Below are 23,307 nucleotides of genomic sequence, written 5' to 3' on the forward strand. Positions count from 1 at the left end.
GCTAATGGAGACTCAGGAGCAGGCAGCATGACTCTTGAAGACAGGAATGCGACAGCACCCCTCACCTCCACTAAGAGCCGGGTGGGTGGGGCATGCCCTTGGTCCCATCACTTGAGGCCGAGGCACTCTGAGTTTGAGGCCAGCCTGGTCTATACAGGAAGTTAAGGCCAGCAAGTGCTACACAGTGACAGCTGGGCTCAAAAAGAAAAAAGGCTGAGAATCTAGAATGATACCAGACCACAGCAGTGGTTTCATCTACCAATGATGTTTTATTCTGGAAGTTTCTGTGTATTACATAGGCATTAACACCTTTCTTCTTACCCTACCCCTTCAAATCCAGAAAGAGTTAAAAAAAAAAAAGACATAAAAACCTCTTACCTATTTTCTCTAAAGCCCTAAAAAGTGTCACTTCCCGTGGGGAGGCCCTGAAGGCCTGGCCTTGTACTCACTAGACTCCCACTCCCTCCCGGAGGAAAAATGGCCAGCGCTTCTGCTTCCAACCATCCCGATCACTCCACATTATCATTCCCCACTTGACACCTTCTTAGCGACTTGATTGTTGGATGCATTTTTCATTTGGCAACAATTCAATGCGGCTTTGCGTGGGATGTTCAGTGTCAGAAGCAGAGGCTCTGAGACAGAGAGAGAGAGCTGTTCACATTCCTGGAGAACGCACGCTGGAGGCTACGCAGTTAACCCGCTCATCAACGCGCCTGCTGTTCAAGTCTGTAACTGTCGGCCGGAATACAAATGTCCCCAGAGACAACCCCTCTGGTTCAGAGTAGGTATGTGTGACGCTGAGTCACGCGGCCCCCCATGTCATCCGGACAACAGCTCACTAGGACCGGGGTGGACTGGAGACAGCACTCCGTCTACCCAGAAGGGTAAGCCTTCAGGATCTTCACGTCATCCACAGGCCGGTCCTGGGAGTTTGTTTCCACCATGCCCACTCGATTCACCATCCCTATGCCCTGGCACACGCGGCCAAAAATGGTATGTTTGCCGTCCAGCCATTGTGTGGGGGCCAAGGTCACGAAGAACTGGCTGCCGTTGGTGTCTGGTCCTGCATTGGCCATTGCAAGAATCCCAGCCCCTGGGAGACATAAGCAGAGAAAAGAGCATGAACGACTGCCCCTCTGGCTGGCAGGATGGCAGCACTGTCTCAGATACAGGGGACTTCACACCACTCTGTCACCACTGTCAGGCCCCACAAGGGTACCTTCCTAGGAGCAGGGTGGACTCTTCCTGCACCACCCCAGTAGCCCTCCATGGCTCTGCCTCTGTCCTTCTCTAGCTTCTCTTGTGCTATGCCTCACTAATCACTGGCCCACCTTACTACAGCCCTCAACAGCCCAGCAAGGCCTTGCTTTGCTTGGAGGAAGCCCCAGGAGCCTTTGCTTCATGACATTAACAAGTGGAGTCCAGAACACAGGCCACGCCCAGATCTGCTGAGGACTCTCAGGAGGCCCTGTTTTCCTTCATCTGCCAGGGCACTTTGTGGCGCCACGGCTGGGCAGCTGTCTGGCGCCGTGCCATGGTGTCGGGCACTCACCTTGAATCACAGCCAAACGAGCAAGCTTTCAATCCGCACTCTCCGTCCTGCCCACCCAGCCCGACTACACACTTACCAGTGAACTTCAGGTCTGGATGAAGCTCATCTTCAAACTGTTTGCCATAAATAGAGGCGCCACCTCGACCTGTCCAACCAGAAGACAAGCGGTGAGCTGCCCAGTCTAGCTCACCACAGGAGCAGCCTGAGGTCAAAGGGCATTTCCAAGTGCAGGGGTGGGAAAGGCAGTGAGCACCCTGCCCCCAGGAGACACACTGCAATGTCCCAGCCACTGGCTTCCTTCAGCTTAGACCACCATAGCGTTTGCTGTTAGATTAACGTCTACTGTTACCAACACACAGGAAGCCGGAACAGAACCAAAAGGACAGTGCTCCCAGCGTGTCTACCCTGTACAGAAAACCTCCACATGACCGACAGGGAACATCTTTCCGAGTATTTCAGCCAGAGTGTCCAAGCCCCTGGCCCACCACATACACTGCCAACCACCATGCTCTGCTGTGCCGAGCTTCTGCCCACAAATCCCACCAACCCGCCACGCTGGGCACCTGCTGAGGAAGGACCTGAGAAGGCTGTTGCCTCCCCTAGGTGAGGTGACAGAAAGGGAAAGCCATCTATCAGCCTAAGGAGGTGCAGCGATGGCACTGACACACACAGTGGAGCAGCATCACACGGGTACAGTGCACAGGGACGCCAGGGTGGTGGCAGAGGGAAGACAGAGACTTGTGGCCTGCTAGCAACAGCACCAAGTCCAGTCCGGCAGGCGCAGTGCCGGGCATGCAAGCTTGGGCAGGTTTCCCTCAGAGTGAAGGGGCGTAAATGAAGGTGGCCATGAAAGTCCACACACACCTGTAACTCCTGCATTCCGGAGGCTGAGGCAGGCGAGCTCAAGACGAACCTGAGCTACCGTAAGAAGAACCTTTCTCAAAGAAAGGAAGTGTGGTGCTCACATAGAAACCTAACAGGAGGCAGGCTCTCACCAGTGCTTAGAGACTACACGCCAGCCACAGGCTTGGCTGAGCTAATGGCTTGTCCACGCTGAGCAGCCACGACCAGACAGCAGAGTAAGTGAGCTCTGGCTGTGAGTCTCCGTGCAGCAGAAACCAGTTGGGAGGCCGGGTCTGCCCTCCCCACAGCCTGCCCTACAGGAGAGCTTGCTACAGCAGGCGTCCACCCCAGCCGGCCCGAGGACCACAGCAGCCATGTGTCTCTGCTTTGGAGGGAGAATCTCTAGTGGACTGTGTGAAGGTATCACCGTCAGTGAAAAGCTGAGGTAGGACGAGAAGGTGGGACACCCAGGAGAGCAGAACTCTGGGAAACAGAGCATCGGTCTCAGAGGGAGTTGGAATATGACACTGAGCAGAGGTAACCAGCCATGTGACAGGCACAGAAAGGCACAAACAGGTTCACTGAGTCGCGAGCTAGTAGAGGACCAAGGCCGAGGCTCATTAATAAAAATACAAGCCTCCGAGCTGTTATGCAGGAACTGGGGTACGGGAAAGCCTGAGGGTACACTCTGAGACCTTAGTTCCCTCGTCTTTGAGACAGGGTCTCGAGGGACAGCTGGCCTCAAAACCCAGAGACCTGCTTGCCTCTGCCCCCTAGTGCTGGAGCAGAGCTTGCACCACCAACACCCAGCTTTGCTTTTAAGTCCTTCGCATAGTCCTCACTTTAAATCCTAGGCTGTCAGAATCCTCAAGCAAGAAAATCCAAGGGAAATGGGCAAGAGCCAGCAGGTCAGGGGAGTCTCCCACCCAGGGCAGGTCCATGCCACGCCCTGGCTAAAGCCGTACATCCTGGAAGTGGCAGGACTCAGTGCACTTCCAACAGCACCGTGTCCCCAGCATGCCCTAACTCACCTCCTCCACCCACAGCGAAGGGCTGCACCTCAAGGCGCAGCCTGCACTCGAAGTCTCAGGTTTCTATTCTTAGGGAACTGTCCTAGGTAGACTTCTATTGCCGAGATGAGACACCATGACTAAAAGCAACATGGGGAGGAAAGGGTTTGTTTGCTTACACTTCCATATCACAACTCATCATTGAAGGTTTTCAGAGCAGGAACTCAGAGAAGAGGCCTAAAGGCAGGAGCTGACGCCAAGGCCACGGGCAGGCCGGCCTTCTCCCAGGACCATCAGCCCAGGGACGGCACCACATAAGATGGGTGGCCCCACCCATCAATCACTAATTAAGAAAACACCCGCCAGGCTTGCCCACAGCCTGATCCAGTGGAGGCCTTTCCCAGCAGAGGTTCCCTCCTCTCAGGTGCCTCTGGCTTGTGTCAAGCTGACAGAACACTAGCCAGCACAGGAGCCTCAAAGCCACCACATAAAAGCCACTACAAACATTAAGGTACAGGCCAGTCAGGAACAGCACACAGTGGAGACTATAAATAACCAAGGGGACAAGGGGATGGTGCACGGCGGCACTTTTCATCTCTCGGCATCTTGGGATGACTGGCTGGGTTTTCCAGAACACACGGCTTACTCAGAGCTCACTCTCCTTTCATAACCCTGCTCAACTCTGAGGGTTTACAGAAAAGGCCAGCAGGACACCCAGTGCCAGCAGTCCTGAGGGCACAAGGAGTGTGTGTGTGTGTGTGTGTGTGTGTGTGTGTGTGTGTGTGTATGGGGGGTGGCAGGGAAGGACAGGCAGATCCCTGTGCAGACACTGCTCAGCAGAGCCAGCGCCCCGCACAGGCCCCACAGGCTGCGGTCGGCCAAAGCAGTTGGCCTGGCCCAGGCTGCTAACTGAGTGACATGTTCTGGCCTCTGTGAAACATGTATCCAATATACAGATTGCAGATACATAAAAGAGGGGAAAAAAAACATGACAAGCTTCAAGCCCCGCCACCCACCAAGAAACATGCAAACCCCATCAAGACCCCACTAGCCAGCCCTGGGTCCCCACAGTCCCTCCCAAATGACAGCAGCTGCTTTTGAGGACACCATTTCCTCACCAGCTCTACTCCACCAGGAGCTTGTCATGGTCACAAGGTTCCTTTCTGTCACTGAAGATGCTTGTATCCCTAAAGCAAGCCTGCAGTGTACAGACAGACGCCAGGCAGACAAAACATATACTCATAAAATCAAATCAATCTGAAGAAAGGGTGTGTGTGTAGAGCACCCCCATTAGTGCACACACTCACCTCACTCAAGGGCCCCCCACACCTCCCAACACATGGGAGGTGACACCTCCTGAGACACTTGGGTCCGGGGAAGGGGTTGTGCACCACGGTGCTGCACCTGCTGGCAAGTACCCTAAGTGGTGCTGGGCTGCAGCCCCTGTGGTGTTTAATGGTTTCTCTGAGGCTGTCACAGGTTCAGGCTTGCCTTGGTGTCTGTCCTCTGACTCTGTGGCCCAACCCTTGTCAATTAATGCTTCGCAAATGTCTTCTGGATAGTATTTTTCAATCACAGTTACTTATTTATGTGTTCATGTGTGTGTATACTCCACGGTGCCCAAGAGGAGATCAGAGGGGTCTGTTTTCTCCTTCCACTTTGTAGGGATTGGTCACTGGGCTTGGTGGCCAGTGCCTTGACCTGTGGAGCCCCCTTGCCATCTCTCGATTGTTTAAGGGGAATCTATGAGGTGCAGAGGTGTTTACAGATAAGTCTGCGCTGTTCTTAAAGATGAAGCCACCTGGCTGACAGGCGGTGGTGGCTCCAGGCTTTGATACCAAGCACTCAAGAGGCAGAAGCAGGCGGGTCTCTGGCCAGCCTGGTCTACAGAGTGAGATTCAGGACAGCCAGGGCTACACAGAGGAAAAAAAAAAAAAAAGGAAGGAAGGAAGGAAGCCAAAGACTAGCTGATGCTGGCACAAGTTGCTGAACTGTTCACTACTCTCAGTGATAAGTCTCAATGGATCGATCTAGAATTTCATCTGTTTGCCAAGATCACCTGAGAGGATGACTGCCTTAAAGAACAGCCTGCTGGCTCTGCTCTGGACCTCTGCCATTCCAGCCTGGCCTGGCCTCACCCGTGGCCAACAAATCATCGTGTACCATAAATTGTCTTTCTCATGCCTCAGCTCAAGAGTCAGATAAGCAAATAAACAAAGCTCTCCATTTCCAAGACTCTCCAGCATCTCCCCCAGTCCTGCCCCCTGAAACTCCCAAGAGGAACAGACTGACGTCTAAGGCATGACACATGAAGCGTGGGCTGATACAAGTTACTATGCTTGGTGTGACTTGTCCCCATCCTACCCATGACAGGCAGCAGATTCATATCCAGGCCAAAAAGAACCATGGTGGGCAGCAGCCTAGGAGGAGGACTACACAGTGCTCAACATCAGGTCAGCTGATCAATAAAAGCCTCTCCTCCCCTCTGGGGACAAAACCTCCAACAAATACTTCAGGTCACTGTCCCCTGGGCATTCCCGTGGCTTCTCCCCACATTCCCTGGCCTCAGAGACAGGGCAGTTCCTTTGAGGCCAGCTGAGGCCTTGGCCCAGTTCTGTCTTACAAGGTAAATAAGCCTGCTGGGTCGCAGAGCTTTCTCAGCCACACAGCCAGAGCCCCTCCTTCACATTTCCCAGCAGTGTTCCTCATCTTCCTTCAAAAGCAGCTCCTGGCCTCTCACAACCGTAAGACACAAGGCCGAGATCAGAGGCCAGAAGCTGAGATGTAGGGAGAAAGACGAGGCAGGCTCGGGTTCATACTGCGGAGAAACGACATGGCCATGATCTCTGCCATGTTTGCTAGAGCCCCAAGCACCCCCGGTGACACACCCACTTAGTAACAACAGCACAGAGACCATCTCAGAAGTCATGCAGGTGCATGGGAAGCCAGCACAGGGATGCTGAGTCCACCAAGCAAGGGAGCCATGTGACTCCTGGGCAGCAGATAGTAATGTCTACAGTGGTCAGCCATCAGCCTGGGCTGCTCCCCCTCCCCCACCACTCCTGCTCACCTCCCTCTCTCCTCCTGTCACTGACACCGGCTAGGAACTGCTGTCAGATTACCCACAAGTACCCAAGGCTACCCCTGTAGGCAGCCTACAGCTACAACTGTCCTATCTCAGCTCTCTCTTCCTGTCAGCACATCATCACCCCAGCTCCACAGTCCCTCAGTATCCTGTGTCCCCTTCACAGGAGCAGGCTTATCTCCTGTCTCCTCCGCTCTCTGACTGGCACACGATAAGAAGCACTGTGGTCATTCTGTCCTGAGGACTCTCCACACACCCTCGTCCCACGGCTACCCCTGGACCTCCCCGGCCCCCAGCAGCTTCTCACAGCTGGTGTCACCCCCTCCAAGACATCCCAGTGTTCCCCTGTCCCTGGAAGCCCCTTCTCCATTGGCACCTTCTTTCACAGTGAACAGGCCTAAGGTGCCCTGAGAGGGCGCCTCTTCCCCTGAAGAGTCTCTGAACATCTGAGCGTGCCTGAGTAGCTGCTTCCCAGGGATCACACTAACCCTGGTCCAAACTACACCATCTAGCTCCCTGTCCGTCTGTCCAGCTCCCTCTGGATTCCAGCCCTGCCCTGTTCTCTCACAGGCAGCTCCTTCAGGGCCCTGAAGGGCCCTACCCCGCCCTGCTTCAATCCCTCTGTGTGCACCTCACCACATTCAGGGACACATCCACATCTCCATCCCAGAAGACAATCTCTAACCATGGTCTCCCTGCCTCATGGCTCCTGAACTGTGTCTTGCCAAGCATCCTGGTCCACAGCATCTAGCTGGTATTCCCTCAGGAGTGTTCCTGCCCCAACCCGGTACCCAGAGCTCTTGCCAACCTCATCAGAGAGGTCTTTCAAACACTCACTACCAACAGCACTGCTCCACCTCTAGCCCAGCAGTTTCAACAGGGGCTGGCTGTGGCCCTGAGGATACTGGTTAATGTCAGGAACAGCTCTAGTTGTCATAACTGAAGGGTCTACTATCTAGCAGGGGGACGCCAGGCCAGGCAGCTGCTAAACCTCCTTCGATGCCAGTCCAGCCCACATCAGAACCATCTAGCCTCACCCGATAATGCCAAGGTGGAGATGCCCTGTTCTTTTCCCAACAGCCACTATTTTAAGTCACTCCACAGTACACGGACAGACTCACCTCCTGCCTTCTCATTAGGGCAATCTCCCTGCTGGACTCCCGCCCACAGAGGGAGTCTAGCAGGTACCTGTGAAATGCTAAGTAAACTTACCAAGACTCACCAACGATATTTTAACTGTTTCCGTGCCATGGCTTTGCCAACTGCTTTTCCAACCAGAGCTTACTTAGCTGTCACAATAACTCTGGGAGGAATGGACAGCCATGTTCCCCACCTCCTGACAAGAGCTCTGCAGGTACCTAACTTACATGTGTTACAAGTGACCACGTGGGGCCATGACCCAGGTCTAAGCACACTGGGCCCTAGAGCACCGCCTGGCACCTGGATGTGACCCTACCTTGCCACAGACTCCAGCTGGACTCAGCTTCTCAGGTACTTTATTTCTTACTCCAGTCACAAGAGTCCCTAGTGACAAGCTAAATCTGACCAGGCTGGATTAACCTGCACCCTTGCTTGGTGGAATTGCATTAACTGGCCCATCTTATCCTGACCCCATGCCTTTCCCCACTGATGATCAACGGCCTAAACTGTTCCTAAACTGTACAGTTCAGAGATGTGTGACTCGTACAGAGGCCTCAGAGCCATTCAACTATAGCTCAAAGAATGAATGGTTGGCGGGATCCATCACAGGACCAATGACTCTAGGATGGCAGGCTCTCCTCCACACTTCCCTGCAAGTCTATCACAGCACGCTAGCCTTGGCCTCCCAAAAATTATGTCCTATGACTCCTTCAAGGCCCACCCATGAGACCTCTCTGGCCTAACCCCACTGACCGGTCCCTCATGACACACACAACCCTCCTGATACGCACAAACCACAGGACACCAGGACAGTCATGATTTCACCCCTTTCCTGCTTCAACAGAACAGCTTGTCTCTGAGGAGCTGGGAGCTCCAGATAGGGAGAGAGAACGCCTGGGCTTCTGGGCTTTAACACTCCTCAAAGGCCCTGGAACGGCATAAGATACCAGTGGACTCTGAACAAGTATTTGTTGATCGAGAAACAATGGCTTACCATCCAATAGACAGGTTCCGTGTGTGTTCCTGGGACTACCAAGAAAGAGGGGCCACCAATCACAGTGACCATGCATGATCCAAGGCCAAGAACTGAGCAAGAAGGCCTCACAGAGGCACTTAGTGGGTGGGAGGTGAGGAAAGGTACAGAGAAACAGATGAAAGGCTCACAGAAAACCAAGGAAAGGGCTGGTGAGGTCATTTCAACATGGGCAGGGCTCAATGTGAAATGCAGGAAGTCAGAGGGCATCCTCTTCTAGGAAACTCACAGGAAGAAAGGCTCCTGGATAGCTAGGCTGCAGGCAGTAGAAATGGAGAAATATACCCAACTTGCTGGGAACCTACAATGTTACCTGCTATCTACCTAAAATGCTTAGAAAAGCTGTGTCTTCGTTAGCTGGCTGGCAGGCAGGCAGGCAGGCAGGCAGGCTCGCTCTAGTGCCCGGGGTGTGTGTGTGTGTGTAGGGTTACTTCCTGCTTGCTTTGCTCACACACCTGCTGGCAGGCTGCGCAAACATTTGCTATACTGGAGGCTGCAGTGTTATTGGAAGTCTTCCGAGTGCTTCAATTCCACTCAAAGTGCATCATGGAAATGTGACATTAGGAAAGACATGGGAGGGCGCTGCACCGAGAGTTCACCCTGAGTCCTTCCACTCACTGAGCGTGGGCTCTCGGCCCTGTGTCATCTCATTATAGCACCAAGAAGGAGAGAGTCGGGCACCGTGGTATACGCTTTTAATCCTAGAACCCAGGAGGCAGAGGCAGGTTGATTTCTGGGATTTCGGGGCTGGTCTGATGTACAAAGTGAGTTCCAGGACAACCAAGCTGCGCAGTAAAACTGTTTCAAAAAAACCATGTCAGGAAGTCAGCAATCGACCCTGCCTTACCTCAGTGCCCAGTACAATGAACAAAGCACAAGGATTTTTTTTTTCAAAGGCAAAAATAAGGAGAAGCAAAGAAACAGCCTGGTGTGGCTGAGCACACCTCTAATCTCTGTCGGGAGGCAGAGACAGGCAGATCTGTGAGTTCCAGGCTGGCCAGGGCTACCTCTGGCTGTTAAATAATAGGAAACAAATATTTTTAAAATTCTGAAGAAATGGGGCTGGAGAGATGGCTCAGCGGTTAAGAGCACCCGACTGCTCTTCCAGAGGTCATGAGTTCAATTCCCAGCAACCACATGGTGGCTCACAACCATCTGTAAAGAGATCCGACGCCTTCTTCTGGTGTATCTGAAGACAGATACAGTGTACTTATATATAATAAATAAATAAATCTTTAAAAAAAAATTCTGAAGAAATGGCCAAGGAAAGAAAGACTCTTGTCCCTGCACAGCCTAGAGGACTGAAGCAGAGCCTGGCCCTCAGAAATCCCACACCCTGCGGTTCTGAAAGGCCAACAGAGGGTGCCAGCGAGCAGCCCCAGGGCAGAAGCTCGCACATGGTGCTCAGCATGTGTGGCAGGGCTGGTGTCTTCCAGGGTTATACTTGGGGATTAGTCGGGAGCCTGGGGTAAGGACAGAGGCACCCTGGGACATAATGTATTGGAATCTGGGAAGACAGGAGAGAAGCCAGCCTGGCCACAAGGAGCTCCCCAGTTCCCTTCAGGCTGGGTGCAGGGATGCAGCGGAGAACCAGCAACCTTGAATTTACAGTTGCAAAGACACACGGCCCCAAATAAACTTGGAAAAATGGCAGGAATCTACTTACAAATGAAGGCAAGGTGAGGAAATATGGGCACTGATACCGGTGTCAACAGAAAGGGAACGGGAAGTATGGGGCAGACCACAGCAAATGCAAGGACAGCCGGGCAGGAGGGGGGAGGGGCAACATCTGTGAGGCCTTGAAGATGTGCAGTAGTGAGGGAGGTGGGGGGTTAAGCATGAGATGAACAGTGAGGAGAGAAGACATGGCTGGGCTGAGGAGACAGACTGGACCCCAAAGAGCTAATGCAGCTATTGAACAACGAAAACCTCTAGAACAGACACAACTGAAAAGCAAGAGAGACAGGGAAGGTCCAAGGGCATCGGTGAGGGTAGGGAAAAGGAAAAGACCATCTCACTAACAGGCAGACACGGAAGAGAAAGGCACAACACAGCAGCTTCCCAGAAGGCAGCAAGCATGACGGGAAATGCTCCCACAGGCTGACTCACTGGACTGGAGAGGAGCACATCTGGCCTCGGATTTCCTGAAACTGTGTTCAGACCAGAAGGCAATGACCAGAATTTTCTAAAAAACATCTGAGGGGATGAATGTGGCCAATATAATACTCTACTGCTTATGACCCTTTCAAAGTACAAAGGCAGGAGACAGAGAGTCTGCAACAGGAACCAACCCAAAATTACAACACCCTCAGTCCTTGCAAGAAAAAGCCTGAGACGGGACCCTGGCTGGGAAACGGCTCACCATGCAAACCTGCTGACCCGAATTCAGCGGTGGCGCCCATCTGTAATGCCCACACTCCCACAGCAAGATGGGACACGGAGACAGAAGAACGTGGTAGAAGCTTCCAGGCCAGCTAGCCTGGAATAGGCAAAACAGTCCAAGGGAGAAGCTGAGAACCAACTGCAGAAAGGTCCTCCTTTCTCAAGAATTCCAACCAAACCCCTTACAAAGCCCAGGCTCTAGACTTCCTGTTCCAAACCTGCCCGTCACTCCACACACAAGGCTCCACGCTCAGCCTTCCTCCTTCACCACCAGGCAGAGGCCTCAGAGACACTCTTGCCCATCTTCTCTCACACCATCTGTTCAGGCTGCCAGCAAGTTCAACAACACAAGTAACTCGCCGGGCTGGGGCCGCGGCTCCAAGAGTGGGGTGCTGCGCATGCGCACTCTCGAACAAGACCTGGGCGCACAGGAGCAGCGGATATCTCACAGCCTTTTCTAACCTGGATGAAACCTGTCTCTCCCGGATCTGGGCCTGAACTTTTTCATTCCCTTCACCTACTCTCCAAGCAGCAGCCAGAGACCCCTAAAAACACGGACCAGATCCTGCCATTTTTAAAACACAGACCAGATCCTGCCATTTTTCGAAAAACACAGCCGTGAACATACTCAGGACACCCAGTTGGTCTAGCCTTCCTTCTGTTAGGCCCAGAAAGGCCCCTATGGGCTCCGCCCTCCTCATTAAGGTCCCAGCTCTCTTGAGTCACACCAGGATCTAGCAGTATCCCACTTCTGGTTTTCTGCTAAAACTGGAGCCCACCTCCCTACTGGTCTGAGTAGGTGTGTGTGGCTTTGTTCGTTTGCTCATAGCTGTGTCCCTGGAGCTTAGAGTCACAGACACAGAGCAGGCTCACATACGTCTCTTTTTGATTGTTTTTGAGGTAGGGTCTCTCTGCGTAGCCTTGACTGTCCTGGGACTCACTCTGTAGACCAGGCTGGCCTCGAACTAACAGAGGTCCAGACATCTGTCAAATGAACGAGTTAAAGGAGCACAGAATTGTATTCTCCAAGACCTGGGACTGCCTGCTTTTCACTCCAGACTGAATCAATTCTACATCACGGTGTCTCACTCCAGCAGTATCGATGTCAGGAGCAAAGATTTACTCTCCAGTGAGTTACACACTGGAGGGCAGTGAGGAGGGCAAGAACGATCAGCAGGATCAGAGAACCAGAGCCAGTGTGTGCCTGTAACCCAGCAGGCGCAGCAGGGAGACTGGAGGATCAGGAGTTCAAGGACAACCTGGGCTACACTGATAACCCTGGTGGTGGTGGTGGTGGTGGTGGGGTAAGGTGTACGTGGGTGCGTGCGTGCAGCTACTGATGTAATCCATTTGGCAGAGTGCTGATGATGGGAAGTGGTGGAGTGCTTGCCCAGTATACTTTAAGCCCTCGGTTCAATCCCCAGCACTACAAATACTGCACATGGCAGCAGGCAGAAATCCCAGCAGCGAGGAGGTTAGGGCTTGAAGATCAGAAGATTAGATCAGTCTCAGAGAGTAGGAAGGCTAGCCTAGGCTATGAGACCCTGTCATCCAATTATGACAGAATGAGACGGAAGAAGCAGATGGTGGCTCAATCTTAAGTACCTGTGCCTGTCGGGTCTCCGCCTTGGATCATGAAGTCCTTGATGATCCTGTGGAACTTGGTGCCGTTGTAGTAGCCCCTCCGAGCCAGCTCCGCGAAGTTCTTGCAGGTCTTTGGAGCGTGCTTCCAGTACAGCTCCAGCACAATGATTCCCATGCTGCAGTGGAGAACAGGCGGCAAGGTCAGAGCAGGCAGTCGCTCCAAGACTCCTGCCGGCTGTCTGGGCTAGCTGTGCCCAGAGTTCACACTCGGAAGGAAGCGACCCACAAAGCAACGGGGCCACGGCCGACCCACCTGAGTGTGAACACGCAGGGCAGCTTCTGGCATATGTGCTAAGCAAAGCCAAGCATAAGCAAGCCAAAATTCTAAGGGCATGTACGGATGCTCTGAAACCAACCCCCAAACAAGGGACAGGACCTTGCGTGTCATCTGTAGATGTGATAAAAAGACATTAAAGTGTGTTTATATACATCTCCATCTGTCTGGGGGCTGCAGAACAAGGGTGTGGGGGTAGGGGGGGAGTGGCAGCTGACCAGATAAGAGGGCAAGAAATAGTTTTTCTGGGGTTGGGGATTTAGCTCAGTGGTAGAGCGCTTGCCTAGTAAGCACAAGGCCCTGGGTTCGGTCCCCAGCTCCAGAAAAAAAAAAAAAAAAAGAAAGGAAGGAAGAAATAGTTTTTCTAACTTCTACATTTTTTGATCATGTAAACGTATCACCCATTAAAACTAAATTTGAACAGGAAAATAAAAGCAGTTTGTGCATTAAAGAGTGGGTCAAACAGGGCTGGAGATGACTCAGCTGCTAAGAGCATGTACAGCTCTTACAAAGGATCAGTTCCCAGCACTCACACCAGGAGGCCTCACAACCACCTATACATCCCTTTCCAGGGTTCCCCGTATCTCTGGCCTCTGTGCTCATGTGCACATACCCACACACATGTTAGAAATCAAATCTAAAGAGAATGCGTAAAGCACACACTAAAGCTGGTTACTTCGTATGTCCACACAGACCCAGGATGAGAACTTTTATTCTCTTCCCCTAGTACCTTTAAGGATAAGACAGAAGCAGGAGACAAGGCAGGGGCCTCCTGCTGTTTGTCACCCACTGAGCTCTAAGGACTTAAGGACTGAGTTGAATCTGTACGGCCCAGATTCAGGAGGTCCAGCAATATGAGCACTCTGTAGCCCTGGGAGTGGTAGTGTGTGCCTTCTTAAAGTCTACACTCCGGAGGCAGGGGCAGACGAAACGGGGCTAAAGTCAGTAGAAGTGTTGACCAGGCTCCAAGTAAGGTTCCCTTCAAATCACTATGAAAATCAGTTTGCAGGTAAATCTGCAAAATGTGGCATTTCTCTGCTAAAACGGGAAGCAAGTATGTGAAACAAGGCCTTTGGATAGGAGCTGCTAACAATAGTAAACAGAACATAATCACACACACCTGAGGCATGGCACTAGTAGGTGGCATCATCATCATCATCATCATCATCATAATAATAATAATAATATATGGGGTTGTGGATTTAGCTCAGCGGTAGAGCGCTTGCCTAGCGAGCACAAGGCCCTGGGTTCGGTCCTCAGCTCCGAAAAAAAGAAAAAAATATATATATATATACACACACACACACTGTTAGGTAAGCATTCCAGTCCAGCCCAGATCCTGAACTTTCGATCCTCGGGCTTCCATCTCCAGAGTGCTAGGATTATAGGCATGTGCAACCACACGGAGTATACAAGGTGCTGAGCTCGGGGGCCTTAGGGATGCTAAACCATATATGCCCAGCTCAAAGATCACTCTAGATGGTGGAGAAAATAAATCTTCCTCTAGTTTCAAAGCAATTTGTTCAGACAACTCTACTACTTGTCCCACAGTGTTTACATATCCGTCTCCTTCACCATAATATAGTGTTTTACCCAGGTTTGTATTACCCTACACAACTTGTATGCTCAACACACACTTGTTGAGAATAAGTGAGTGAGGGGATGAATGAATGAAGATGGACAGAGGTAAATGAACTAATGAACGGCGTGGGAAAAGAACAGCAGGCAGAAGTAGCCGAAGTCTCCCACGACGTTGGAGGGGCTCCTTCAGAGCCCACAGGTACTCCCGGCCGCAGCTCCGTGTGGGCAACCTGCGAGTCAGGCTGGCCTTTCTTAACCTGGCCGCTGCGGCACGAACCCGCGTGTCCTCGGCCAATTCCTCCCCTCTCCAACCCTCACCTAGTCTCCAGGTAGACGTTGGGCGGCTGCCAAGTGTCTGGGGGGATCGCCGCCATGCTGAGCGAAGGGAATCCCCTAGCAATCACTACTTCCGGCGGAGTTCACTGGGACCCGTCCCTGGTGCACACTTCCGGTTCCCGCCGATCAGCCGGTTTGGGTGAGAGGATTTAAGGCTGTGGGATAAGGATGACAAGGGATCCTTCTTTCGAAGCTCGGAAAGGGGTTGATTGCAAGTCGAGATGCTCAGTGCAGGGACCCAGACAAGTGCAAGATTCTCCAGAGGCGATTCGCGCCATGCTCCGGAACGGTGATTGGTCTGTTTAGGCACGGAAGGCGGGAACAGCCTTCTTCACTGTGATTGGAGGGATGTCCAAACAGTGAAGAATTTCTTAGTTCCCGCAATTGGATGACTCAGAGACTACTTACTACGCAGCCCTGGCTGTCCCGCAACTCATGTAGACCAGACTGGCCTCGAACTCATGAAGATCAGCCTGTTTCTGTTCTCCGAGTGCTGGATTTAAGGCATGTACCACCACTCCCAGCGTTCCTTAAAACAATCCTGTGAATAATAGTAGTCCTGTTTTTAAGAGGAGAAAACTGAGATTCCGCAGTTAAGTGCCACGCGGCAAATCACAGACTCCAAAAGCAAGGAGCGTGTGGAAAGAGGGAAAGGCTGGGAAGAGAATGACAAGGCTTAAGATGACTGTCCCAAGGAGGTGGTGGTGCAAGCGCCCACCGCTGGAGCGGCAGATGTAGCACCCAAAGTTGTTCAGGGTGATAGGAGAAACAAGAGTCCAGAGGTCTGGTGGGAGGACAAGACAGAGATGGAATGAATAAATTAGTATCCTCAGGGCTGTAAATGCAGGTCACTTGGTGGACTGCTTGCCTTACAGGGCTTAGTGGGTAAAGTACCTAAATTTAGGTCCCGGGGACTCATGCAAATGCCAGGCAGATATACACTTGTGACCTCAGGAACCGTGAAAGAGGCCACAGGGAAGAAATCCACGGAGCTGGCTAGCCACCCAGTCTAGCCCAAACAGCTCTTGCCAAGTTCAATGAGCCATGGGGGGAATGTATATTTTATATTAAACATCCCATAATTAACAACAAAGAAGTAGGAAAATATTTACAAGGCGTTCTTCAGTTCTAAGATGCATCTGCCCTCCCAACCACCCACTTCCTGCACAGCAAGGCAAAAATAGAGCAAATGCAAGCCCTAACCACCTGCGGCTCTCAAGAAAATTGAGCAAGCGATGTTAGAGATAAACAATCTGAACCCTGAGCGTGCAGGGGACTTGTGAGCCCATCAGACCTGTGGGGAAGCACTCCGGTGAAGCTCTCCCACCAAAGGCTAGATAAATAAAAGTGACTGTTTAGTGTTCTTTTATTCCGTGCATATGTGTGCGTGCCTGGGTTTGTATGGGCACACAGGAACCCACAGAGGCCAGAAGAATGCAACAGATCCCCTGGAACTGGAGTTACATGCAGCCTCTAGCTGGCATATCGAGGTTAGGAAGAGAACACCTGAGCCATTTCTCCATCCCTAAGAATGACATCATTCATGATTAAGGAAAATGATTAGCTCTTGCTCTTGCTTCTCTGCTTTCTTCCCCTCTGTCCCTGTCCCTTTTCTCCCCATCCCCCCTTTCCTCCACATGCCCATGGCTGGTTTCCTTTGTTCCTCCTTTCTTCTACTCTTCTTCTCTCATTAAACCTCTCCACCTGGAACAAAAATGTTTTAAAAAAAACCACCAGTCCCTTGGGCTGCGGGGTGGCTCAGAGGGTAAAGATGCTTGCTTCCAAACCGGAAGACCTGTGTTCAAGTTGGGACCCATACAGCAGAAGAAACGAACTTCCTCTCATAAGACACACACACACACACACCAGAGGGGAGGGAGGCAGGGGTTATAGCTTAGTGATAGCATACTTACCCAGCATGTTGGAAGCACACACTAAGCCATTGATAGCAGCTAGCTTCCACAGCCTGCAATCATAGGTACTTTGTATCTTTTGACGGGTACTTTTTATCTTTTTTTTTAAGTCTTGCAATGTTTTGGCATTTCAGTGTGTCCTACAACTATGCTACATTACGGTAGGCCAGAGTCAACTTAAACATCCACTGTCCAGTCCAACCCTCCACTCAGTCCTCTGTCACCCACATTTGACACTGTGCACTGTGTGAGGCAGCCTGTCTGCCACGTTCTCTGTTATTGGTGAGGGTGAGTGAGCTGGCGGTGAGCCCGAGTTACTCCTCATACATCAGTAGGCCTTCAGAGGGCTCCATCCCAGAGGTTTTGGGGGCCCTGTGAGCAGGCTACCCCATAATTCGACACTCCTGTCCCTTCCTCCTCCCTTCCTTTGCCTGCTTCACTCCTTTCCTTCCCTTCTCTCCCTCCTTCTTGGGCGTGGCTTGCTGTAGGTTTCCTCTCAGCTACTCTCCCTTGGGAAGCCTCTAGCAACACCCTTGTACTTGACTGTCTGCCTTCCAGTTCCTCCCCTTTCCCTTAATCCCCTTGCTTTATGCCATTTAAAATGTCTTTATAAAAATCTCCAGATCTGCTTTAGACTGCTCAGGCCTGAAAACCTCTGTTGTATCCAAGTCACGAATCCTGTAGTTTGCCTGAGTCAAGGTCCCTAAAAGATTAATGGACCAACTTGGACAGTTGAAGATGACTTGGTGACGTGTCACCTCTGACATCTTGGGGGGGGGGGACTCATTCCTGAGTCCACCCAAAGCACCATGGGTGAGTATCCCTGATCATTACTTGGCTGATCTGCCCTGCTATATGTGTGTGGTCTTAGTTTGCTTTTCTTTTTCTGGACAAATCTTAATTAATGTCTCTACCAAGTGACTCTGGCACAGAAGGTAGAAATTCCCTAGATTCATCTACACTCTGTTCCTAGCTCAGACCGAACAGTAAATGGCCCTTGGGGGACATCATCATTAAGGATTAACCCCCCAGATTTTCTAAGGCACTGTCATACCTCCAAGAGAACAGCTAGAGATTCTGTGGAAAGAAACCACCTTACTCCCCAAAGCATCCCAGTTCGGATCCAAAACACTTTAAGAGTAGTGATTCTATATTTAAGTTTTTGTTTGTTTCTTTCTTTTTTTCGGAGCTGGGGACCGAACCCAGAGCCTTGCACTTGCTAGGCAAGCGCTCTACCACTGAGGTAAATCCCCAACCCCGTTTGTTTGTTTTTTGAGACGGGGTTTCTCTGGCCAGCTCGGGCTCCAAGTCCATAATTCTACGGTAAGTTCTCTGCCAGGATTCTAGGGAAAAACCTTACCTTTTCAAAAGTACAGATCTCAGAGCAGGGATTGCTCTAGCACTCTGTGTCTGTCTCTGAACATCTGTATATTGTCTACATGTGCATATGGCATTTTATAGTTCCCTAGCTACCAAACAGGCTTAGGGGTAAGTGCTAACATAAATTTAAATTGGTAAATGAATCCAAATTTGACCAAGCCAGCTCAGTCAGTCAACAGGTTCCCTAACACAGGATCGAGGATTAAAAAGAAAAAGACGGGGCTGGGGATTTAGCTCAGTGGTAGAGCGCTTACCTAGGAAGCGCAAGGCCCTGGGTTCGGTCCCCAGCTCCAAAAAAAAAAGAATCAAAAAAAAAAAAATCTGTTAAAAAAAGAAAAAGACAATTAGATAACACCGTAGCATGACCCCGGCTGGTTCTGAGGCTGAGGCGGGTTTATTTTTTTATTTTTTTATTTTTTTTGGTTCTTTTTTTCGGAGCTGGGGACCGAACCCAGGGCCTTGGGCTTCCTAGGTAAGCGCTCTACCATTGAGCTAAATCCCCAGCCCCGAGGCGGGTTTATTTTTTCCCAGTCTGCTTTTATACCATTTTAATTACATGCAAGTAATATGGTCAGTTCTAGGTTAAGGAACACGCAAGACAAAGAGTTCAGGAACAAGCAAGGCAATGGACACAGTCCCGTGATCACTGTTTCTAGGGGCTTATCAGGATGACCAAGATACCTGAGCCTACTTCCCTGTCCTAGCCCAAAGTCCTACTTTTGCCTGAAGCCTGCCTCTTTGTTTAGCCTAAAATCAGATTCCTGCCTGAGCTACCTTCCCCGTCCTGGGCCAATGCCTGATTCCTGCCTGGAGTAGCCCTACTTCCTTGTCCTGGCCCAATGTCAAATTCCATCCGAGCAGCCACAAAAGCTCTCCACACAAATTATTTTTAGTTCACAGCAGAACTGGAATTAAGTTTTGTGCCAGATTTATTTATTTTCAAGTGTAAGAGGGTTTTTTTTTTTTTTTTTTCGGAGCTGGGGACCGAACCCAGGGCCTTGCGCTTCCTAGGTAAGCGCTCTACCACTGAGCTAAATCCCCAGCCCTAGAGTTACAGTTTTAAGCCATCGTGTGGGTGCTGGAAACTGAACCCTGGTCCTCTTCTGGAGCAGCCAGTGTTTGTAATTCCTGAGCCATCTTTCCAGCCTGTGTAACTGTAATTTTAAGGGGTGAAAAAAAAAAAAAAAGTCAGCTCCAGCAGTTTTAGTGTGTCAGCTGAGGGTACAGGAATACTGGGAGCCAAGAGAGGAGATTTAATTGTGTCTGTACTGGGGAGGGCATAGTATGACCTGATGGCCCAGAGTCTCTGCTCTGGTTTGTCTGACCCTACCTCACAATCACCATGGCTCTTGAGTGGTAGGTAGCATCAGGGCTGTATTTTGTTTCAGGTTCCATGTAGAAATCAGTTAAAGGTTCTGATATAGGGGCTGGAAAGATGGCTTGGCCGCTAAGAGCTCTTGAAAGCTGTTCTCCCAAAGAATTTGAGTTCAGTTCCCAGAAGCTCTGACATTCTGCTCGCAGCTGTCTATAAGTCCAGTTCCATGAGATCCACTGCTTGTGGCCTCTGAGGACACATGCACACACATGCACATATACGTGCATAGAGAAACGTGAACATAATTAAAAAGAGTAAAATATATACATATACACACATATATACTTTTTCAATATTCTAACGTTACAGAGAGTTTGGACTGAGAGATGTGGCATCGAACTGACTGCCACTCCCTATCTGTGAGAGAAATTTGCAGTCAAGTAACCAGCTCTGGGGGTTAGGGATTTAGCTCAGTGGTAGAGCACTTGCCTAGTAAGCACAAGGGCCTGGGTTCGGTTCTCAGCTCCGAAAAAAAGAAAAAAAAAAAAAAAGTAACCAGCTCCGCTCTGGTACAAGGTTAGGTGTTGTGAGAACGTTCACGTTACAATAGAATTGTTGAAGCAGTTTCCTAAGCGTACAGTGCTTAGTGATGCTTACCACAGAATCAGCAGTCAATAGATACAAACGAGTAAGCCAAGTGCCAATGCGAGTGAATTGAGCCGAGTCCGAATCCCTAAAAAGAAAATAATAAACTATTATTATTATTATTAATTATTATAGAATTCTACGACTGAGAAGGCGCAGTAGCGCGATACGGACGCCAGGGGGCGCAAGAGCACGCGCTTTTCAGATACCGCGAGAGTTGCCCTGCGCGCCGCAACCTCGCCGGATCTGTTTTGGAACCTGGGGCGCGAAGACCTTTTCCTTTGTGTTCCAGGCCTGGCCCGCGGCGCGAGAATCGCTTCCGGGTCGCGCTGCCGGAAGCAGGAAGTTGTTGGCCAATCCTCCTCGCCCGGCGGCTGGTGTCCCCGAGGCGGGAGGAGCCCGAGAGGGCGCGGGCCCGCATGTGAGTGACTGGGGCCCGAGGCCGGGAGGGGGGGAGGCCGGCCGCCCTCCGCGGCCGCCTCAGCCTCGCGCCGCCCTCCTCGCCGCTGCCGCCACCTTCCCCCTCCGCTCCCGTCCCTCTGCGAGAGCCTCCAGCGTTCTGCTGACTGACAACATCCCCCGGCCGCTCCCCGGGGGTAGACTCCCTTCAGACATCGTTCGGAGGCTCCGCGGAGAGGGAAACGGGGTCGGACTCTGCTCGAACTTAGTTCGCAGACGTGGCGGTCGTGTCCGAAAGCCCTGACCCCGCTCGCCAACTTGTCACGGATACCTTAGCATCATGAGAGTCCGCCCCTGACCCCTTCTTAGACATCTTAGCTGTCAAGGAGGAAATATTTTATTATTTATTTTTAACGTGGACTTAATGTGATAAAATTGGCGTCCCAGATTTCAGGAAGGAACGTGGGTTGGCCTACTTGACCCGGGTCAAAGAACTGTTTGCAATTGCCTGTCGGTAGAAGAAAAATCAAAACTACCCGGTGTTCCATCTCATTTTAAGACTTTACACCTTGCAGGCCACATGTCGTGAGTATGCTGTGTCAGAAACATACAGGGACACATTTGTCTATTCCCGGTGCCAGGCGTGATGGTAGAACAGATTCCCAAACGGTGGTTTTGGTTGGCTGCCGTTTTGCCAAGATCTCCAGATTTCCCTTGACAGCTGGCCATCACGGAAAATAGAATACATTATTCTAATCTTCACTGGTGATATTAACTCTCACCGAGACTACACATCCCACAGTAATTATATGTCTGTGTAGGAATAGCTCCACGGGGGTTAGGGGTGGGGTAAAGAGACCACAGCAGTTCAAAGAGGGCTTACATGAAGCAGAAGTAAAGGGGATGACGAGTATTCAAAATAAGGTATGAAGGCTTTAAGATCAGAGGGAGGCCCCGAGCTGGACCTCGACATTGAGGTGAGCTTCGGGAATGAAGTGGAAGATGGTCCGGAAGGACAAACGGGTGGCCACATTGACAGTGGTGGGGAGGGGAGGATCTTGCCAGGCTTGAGCTCCAGAGATAGGTATGAGTTCTCTGTTGTCAGCCCTTAATGAACACACTCATGGTCACATGATCAGTGGGGGCCATTGTCATTATAGTTTTAGAAGTCTTCAACGGGGTCCAAGTGAGGGTATTTGATCTTTGCCACATTCTAGGGTATATGATAAGTTGTTACCATCTAATGTATTTGATAATGGTTTTCCTGGTATGAATGCAGTACACTTACTTGTTCATAGAATCCTAGTTTATCTTGATACATTAGAGTTGGTTTGGTTTTGGTTTTCCTCCCTGGCTAGCCTGGAACTCCATGGGTAGGCCAGTCTGGCCTCCAACTTGCCTCTGTCTCCCAAGTGCTGGGATTAAAGGCGTGTGTCACCGCATCTAGCTGCTTCCGTAGGCCTATAGGTGGGAAAGTCTGGGTTGTTTTTTTTTTTTTTTTTTTTGTTGTTGTTGTTGTTGTAGAAGTAAGTGGTTGTCAGTTTGTGCCATGTGAGAGATGCTAACAGATAGTGGTGCCCTATGCACAGTGAGGTGTGGTGTGGTCTTCCTGTCTCTGCATTTCCTCTTAAAATAGAGTCAAACGCTGCTTACAAAATGGAGTCACCTGGGGTGACACAGGTAGAGCCTGAAAACTGCTATTTCACACAGTATGTAGCAACATTAACAAGGCACACACTGCTAGGCGACAGCCCCACACAGTTTGTGATCTGAAACCGTGAGTAGCCTGGGATGTTGTCTAGTCATCATGTACTTGGTAGAGACTGCTTCTCCATACTTGGGATTCTAATGTGCTCACTTGGTAGTGCCCTGTGTGGAGCTTTTTATGGACATCTCTCTCTCTCTCATTTGGTTAACTCAAAGTTGATTTCAGTTTCCTTCTTTTTAAAAAAAATATTTTTACTCAATGTATATGAATACACTGTAGCTGTCTTCAGTCACACCAGAAGAGGGCATCAGATCCCATTACAGATGGTTGTGAGCCACCATGTGGTTGCTGGGATTTGAACTCAGGACCTCTGGAAGAGCAGTCAGTGCTCTGACCACTGAGCCATCTCTCCAGCCTTCAGTTTCTCTCTTAAGAACATGGCAGGGAATGGGAATTCGGCTTAGTCTTAAGTGCTGGACTGGATGCACAGGCACTGTTCAGGTCCCAGTACTGAAGGGAAAGAAAACAGATTAACGCTTCCATCAGGCTTGCTGATGACCGCCTTTAATCCCAGCTTAGAAGATAGACTACATGAGACAGTATCTTAAAAACCAAGACCCCGGGGTTGGGGATTTAGCTCAGTGGTAGAGCGCTTGCCTAGCAAGCGCAAGGCCCTGGGTTCGGTCCCCAGCTCTGAAAAAAAGAAAAAAAAAAAACAAAAAAACAAAAAAACCAAGACCCCCCAGGAGTACATATACATGCATAGCATACATATACGCAGGTGGGTGTGTGGAGAAGTTCACCTTTGCTGCCTTGCTGTTTGGGCTGAATGTTCACACACCCCAGCTTGTATACCAGAAAGAGCCAAACTCGGGTCCTCTGAAATGGCAGTGACCACCCTTAGTCACTGAGTCTCTGCGCCTGCATTTTCTCCATTTTCCGCTTATCTGCTTTGAAACTGCCTTCTCTGCCTTGGAACATTTTCTTTGTGACCCAGTTTGTGTCTCTGCCCTCTGTCTACTCTCTAACACACACAAAAGGGGAAGGTGCTCGCTTCCAGGCTGGCT

The 23,307-nt window shown here is 50.8% G+C and overlaps 2 protein-coding genes and 1 non-coding gene across 23 annotated transcripts in view; 2 read left to right on the forward strand and 1 right to left on the reverse strand.

Annotated features, from left to right (window-relative positions):
- Window positions 1-249: 249 nt before the first annotated feature.
- On the reverse strand, window positions 250-15,097 carry Ppil1 (peptidylprolyl isomerase like 1). Its single transcript, NM_001034188.1, has 4 exons — window positions 14,863-15,097; window positions 12,651-12,805; window positions 1,629-1,697; window positions 250-1,093 (listed from the first exon to the last, which is right to left on the reverse strand). Exons 1-4 carry the CDS (start codon window positions 14,916-14,918, stop codon window positions 873-875), a joined length of 501 nt encoding a protein of 166 aa, NP_001029360.1. The 5' UTR covers window positions 14,919-15,097; the 3' UTR covers window positions 250-872.
- Trnat-agu18 (transfer RNA threonine (anticodon AGU) 18) lies at window positions 13,208-13,288 on the forward strand. The gene has a single exon. It is a non-coding gene; the product is annotated as a tRNA-Thr (tRNA).
- A 5,380-nt stretch (window positions 15,098-20,477) lies between the features above and the next one.
- The window catches only part of C20h6orf89 (similar to human chromosome 6 open reading frame 89), a 44,295-nt gene continuing 41,465 nt past the window's right edge, over window positions 20,478-23,307 (forward strand). For 12 of the 21 annotated variants that reach the window (XM_087597078.1, XM_087597077.1, XM_087597074.1 and 9 more), the window contains exon 1: window positions 20,478-20,554. Coding sequence is in view for 10 of the 21 variants with exons in the window: in XM_087597074.1 (XP_087453200.1) it covers window positions 20,553-20,554 (2 nt within the window). In the remaining 11 variants the exon portion in view is untranslated. Of the gene's footprint in view, window positions 21,118-23,307 lie in introns of all 21 variants that reach the window. The other 9 variants (XM_087597070.1, XM_087597071.1, XM_087597072.1 and 6 more) reach the window with 1 other exon arrangement.

The sequence above is a fragment of the Rattus norvegicus genome, chromosome 20 (assembly GCF_021556685.1).
Source record: "Rattus norvegicus strain SHRSP/BbbUtx chromosome 20, alternate assembly SHRSP_T2T, whole genome shotgun sequence".
Classification (NCBI taxonomy): Eukaryota; Metazoa; Chordata; class Mammalia; order Rodentia; family Muridae; genus Rattus; species Rattus norvegicus.

Excerpts from the sequence above, each read along its gene's own strand:
- Ppil1 (NM_001034188.1), bottom strand. The coding sequence starts at position 14,918 with ATGGCGGCGATCCCCCCAGACACTTGGCAGCCGCCCAACGTCTACCTG. Across the intron at positions 12,806-14,862 it reads AACGTCTACCTGGAGACTAG|CATGGGAATCATTGTGCTGG; the intron begins GTGAGGGTTGGA and ends TCTCCACTGCAG. Across the intron at positions 1,698-12,650 it reads CGGAGACCCGACAGGCACAG|GTCGAGGTGGCGCCTCTATT; the intron begins GTACTTAAGATT and ends CTGGTTGGACAG.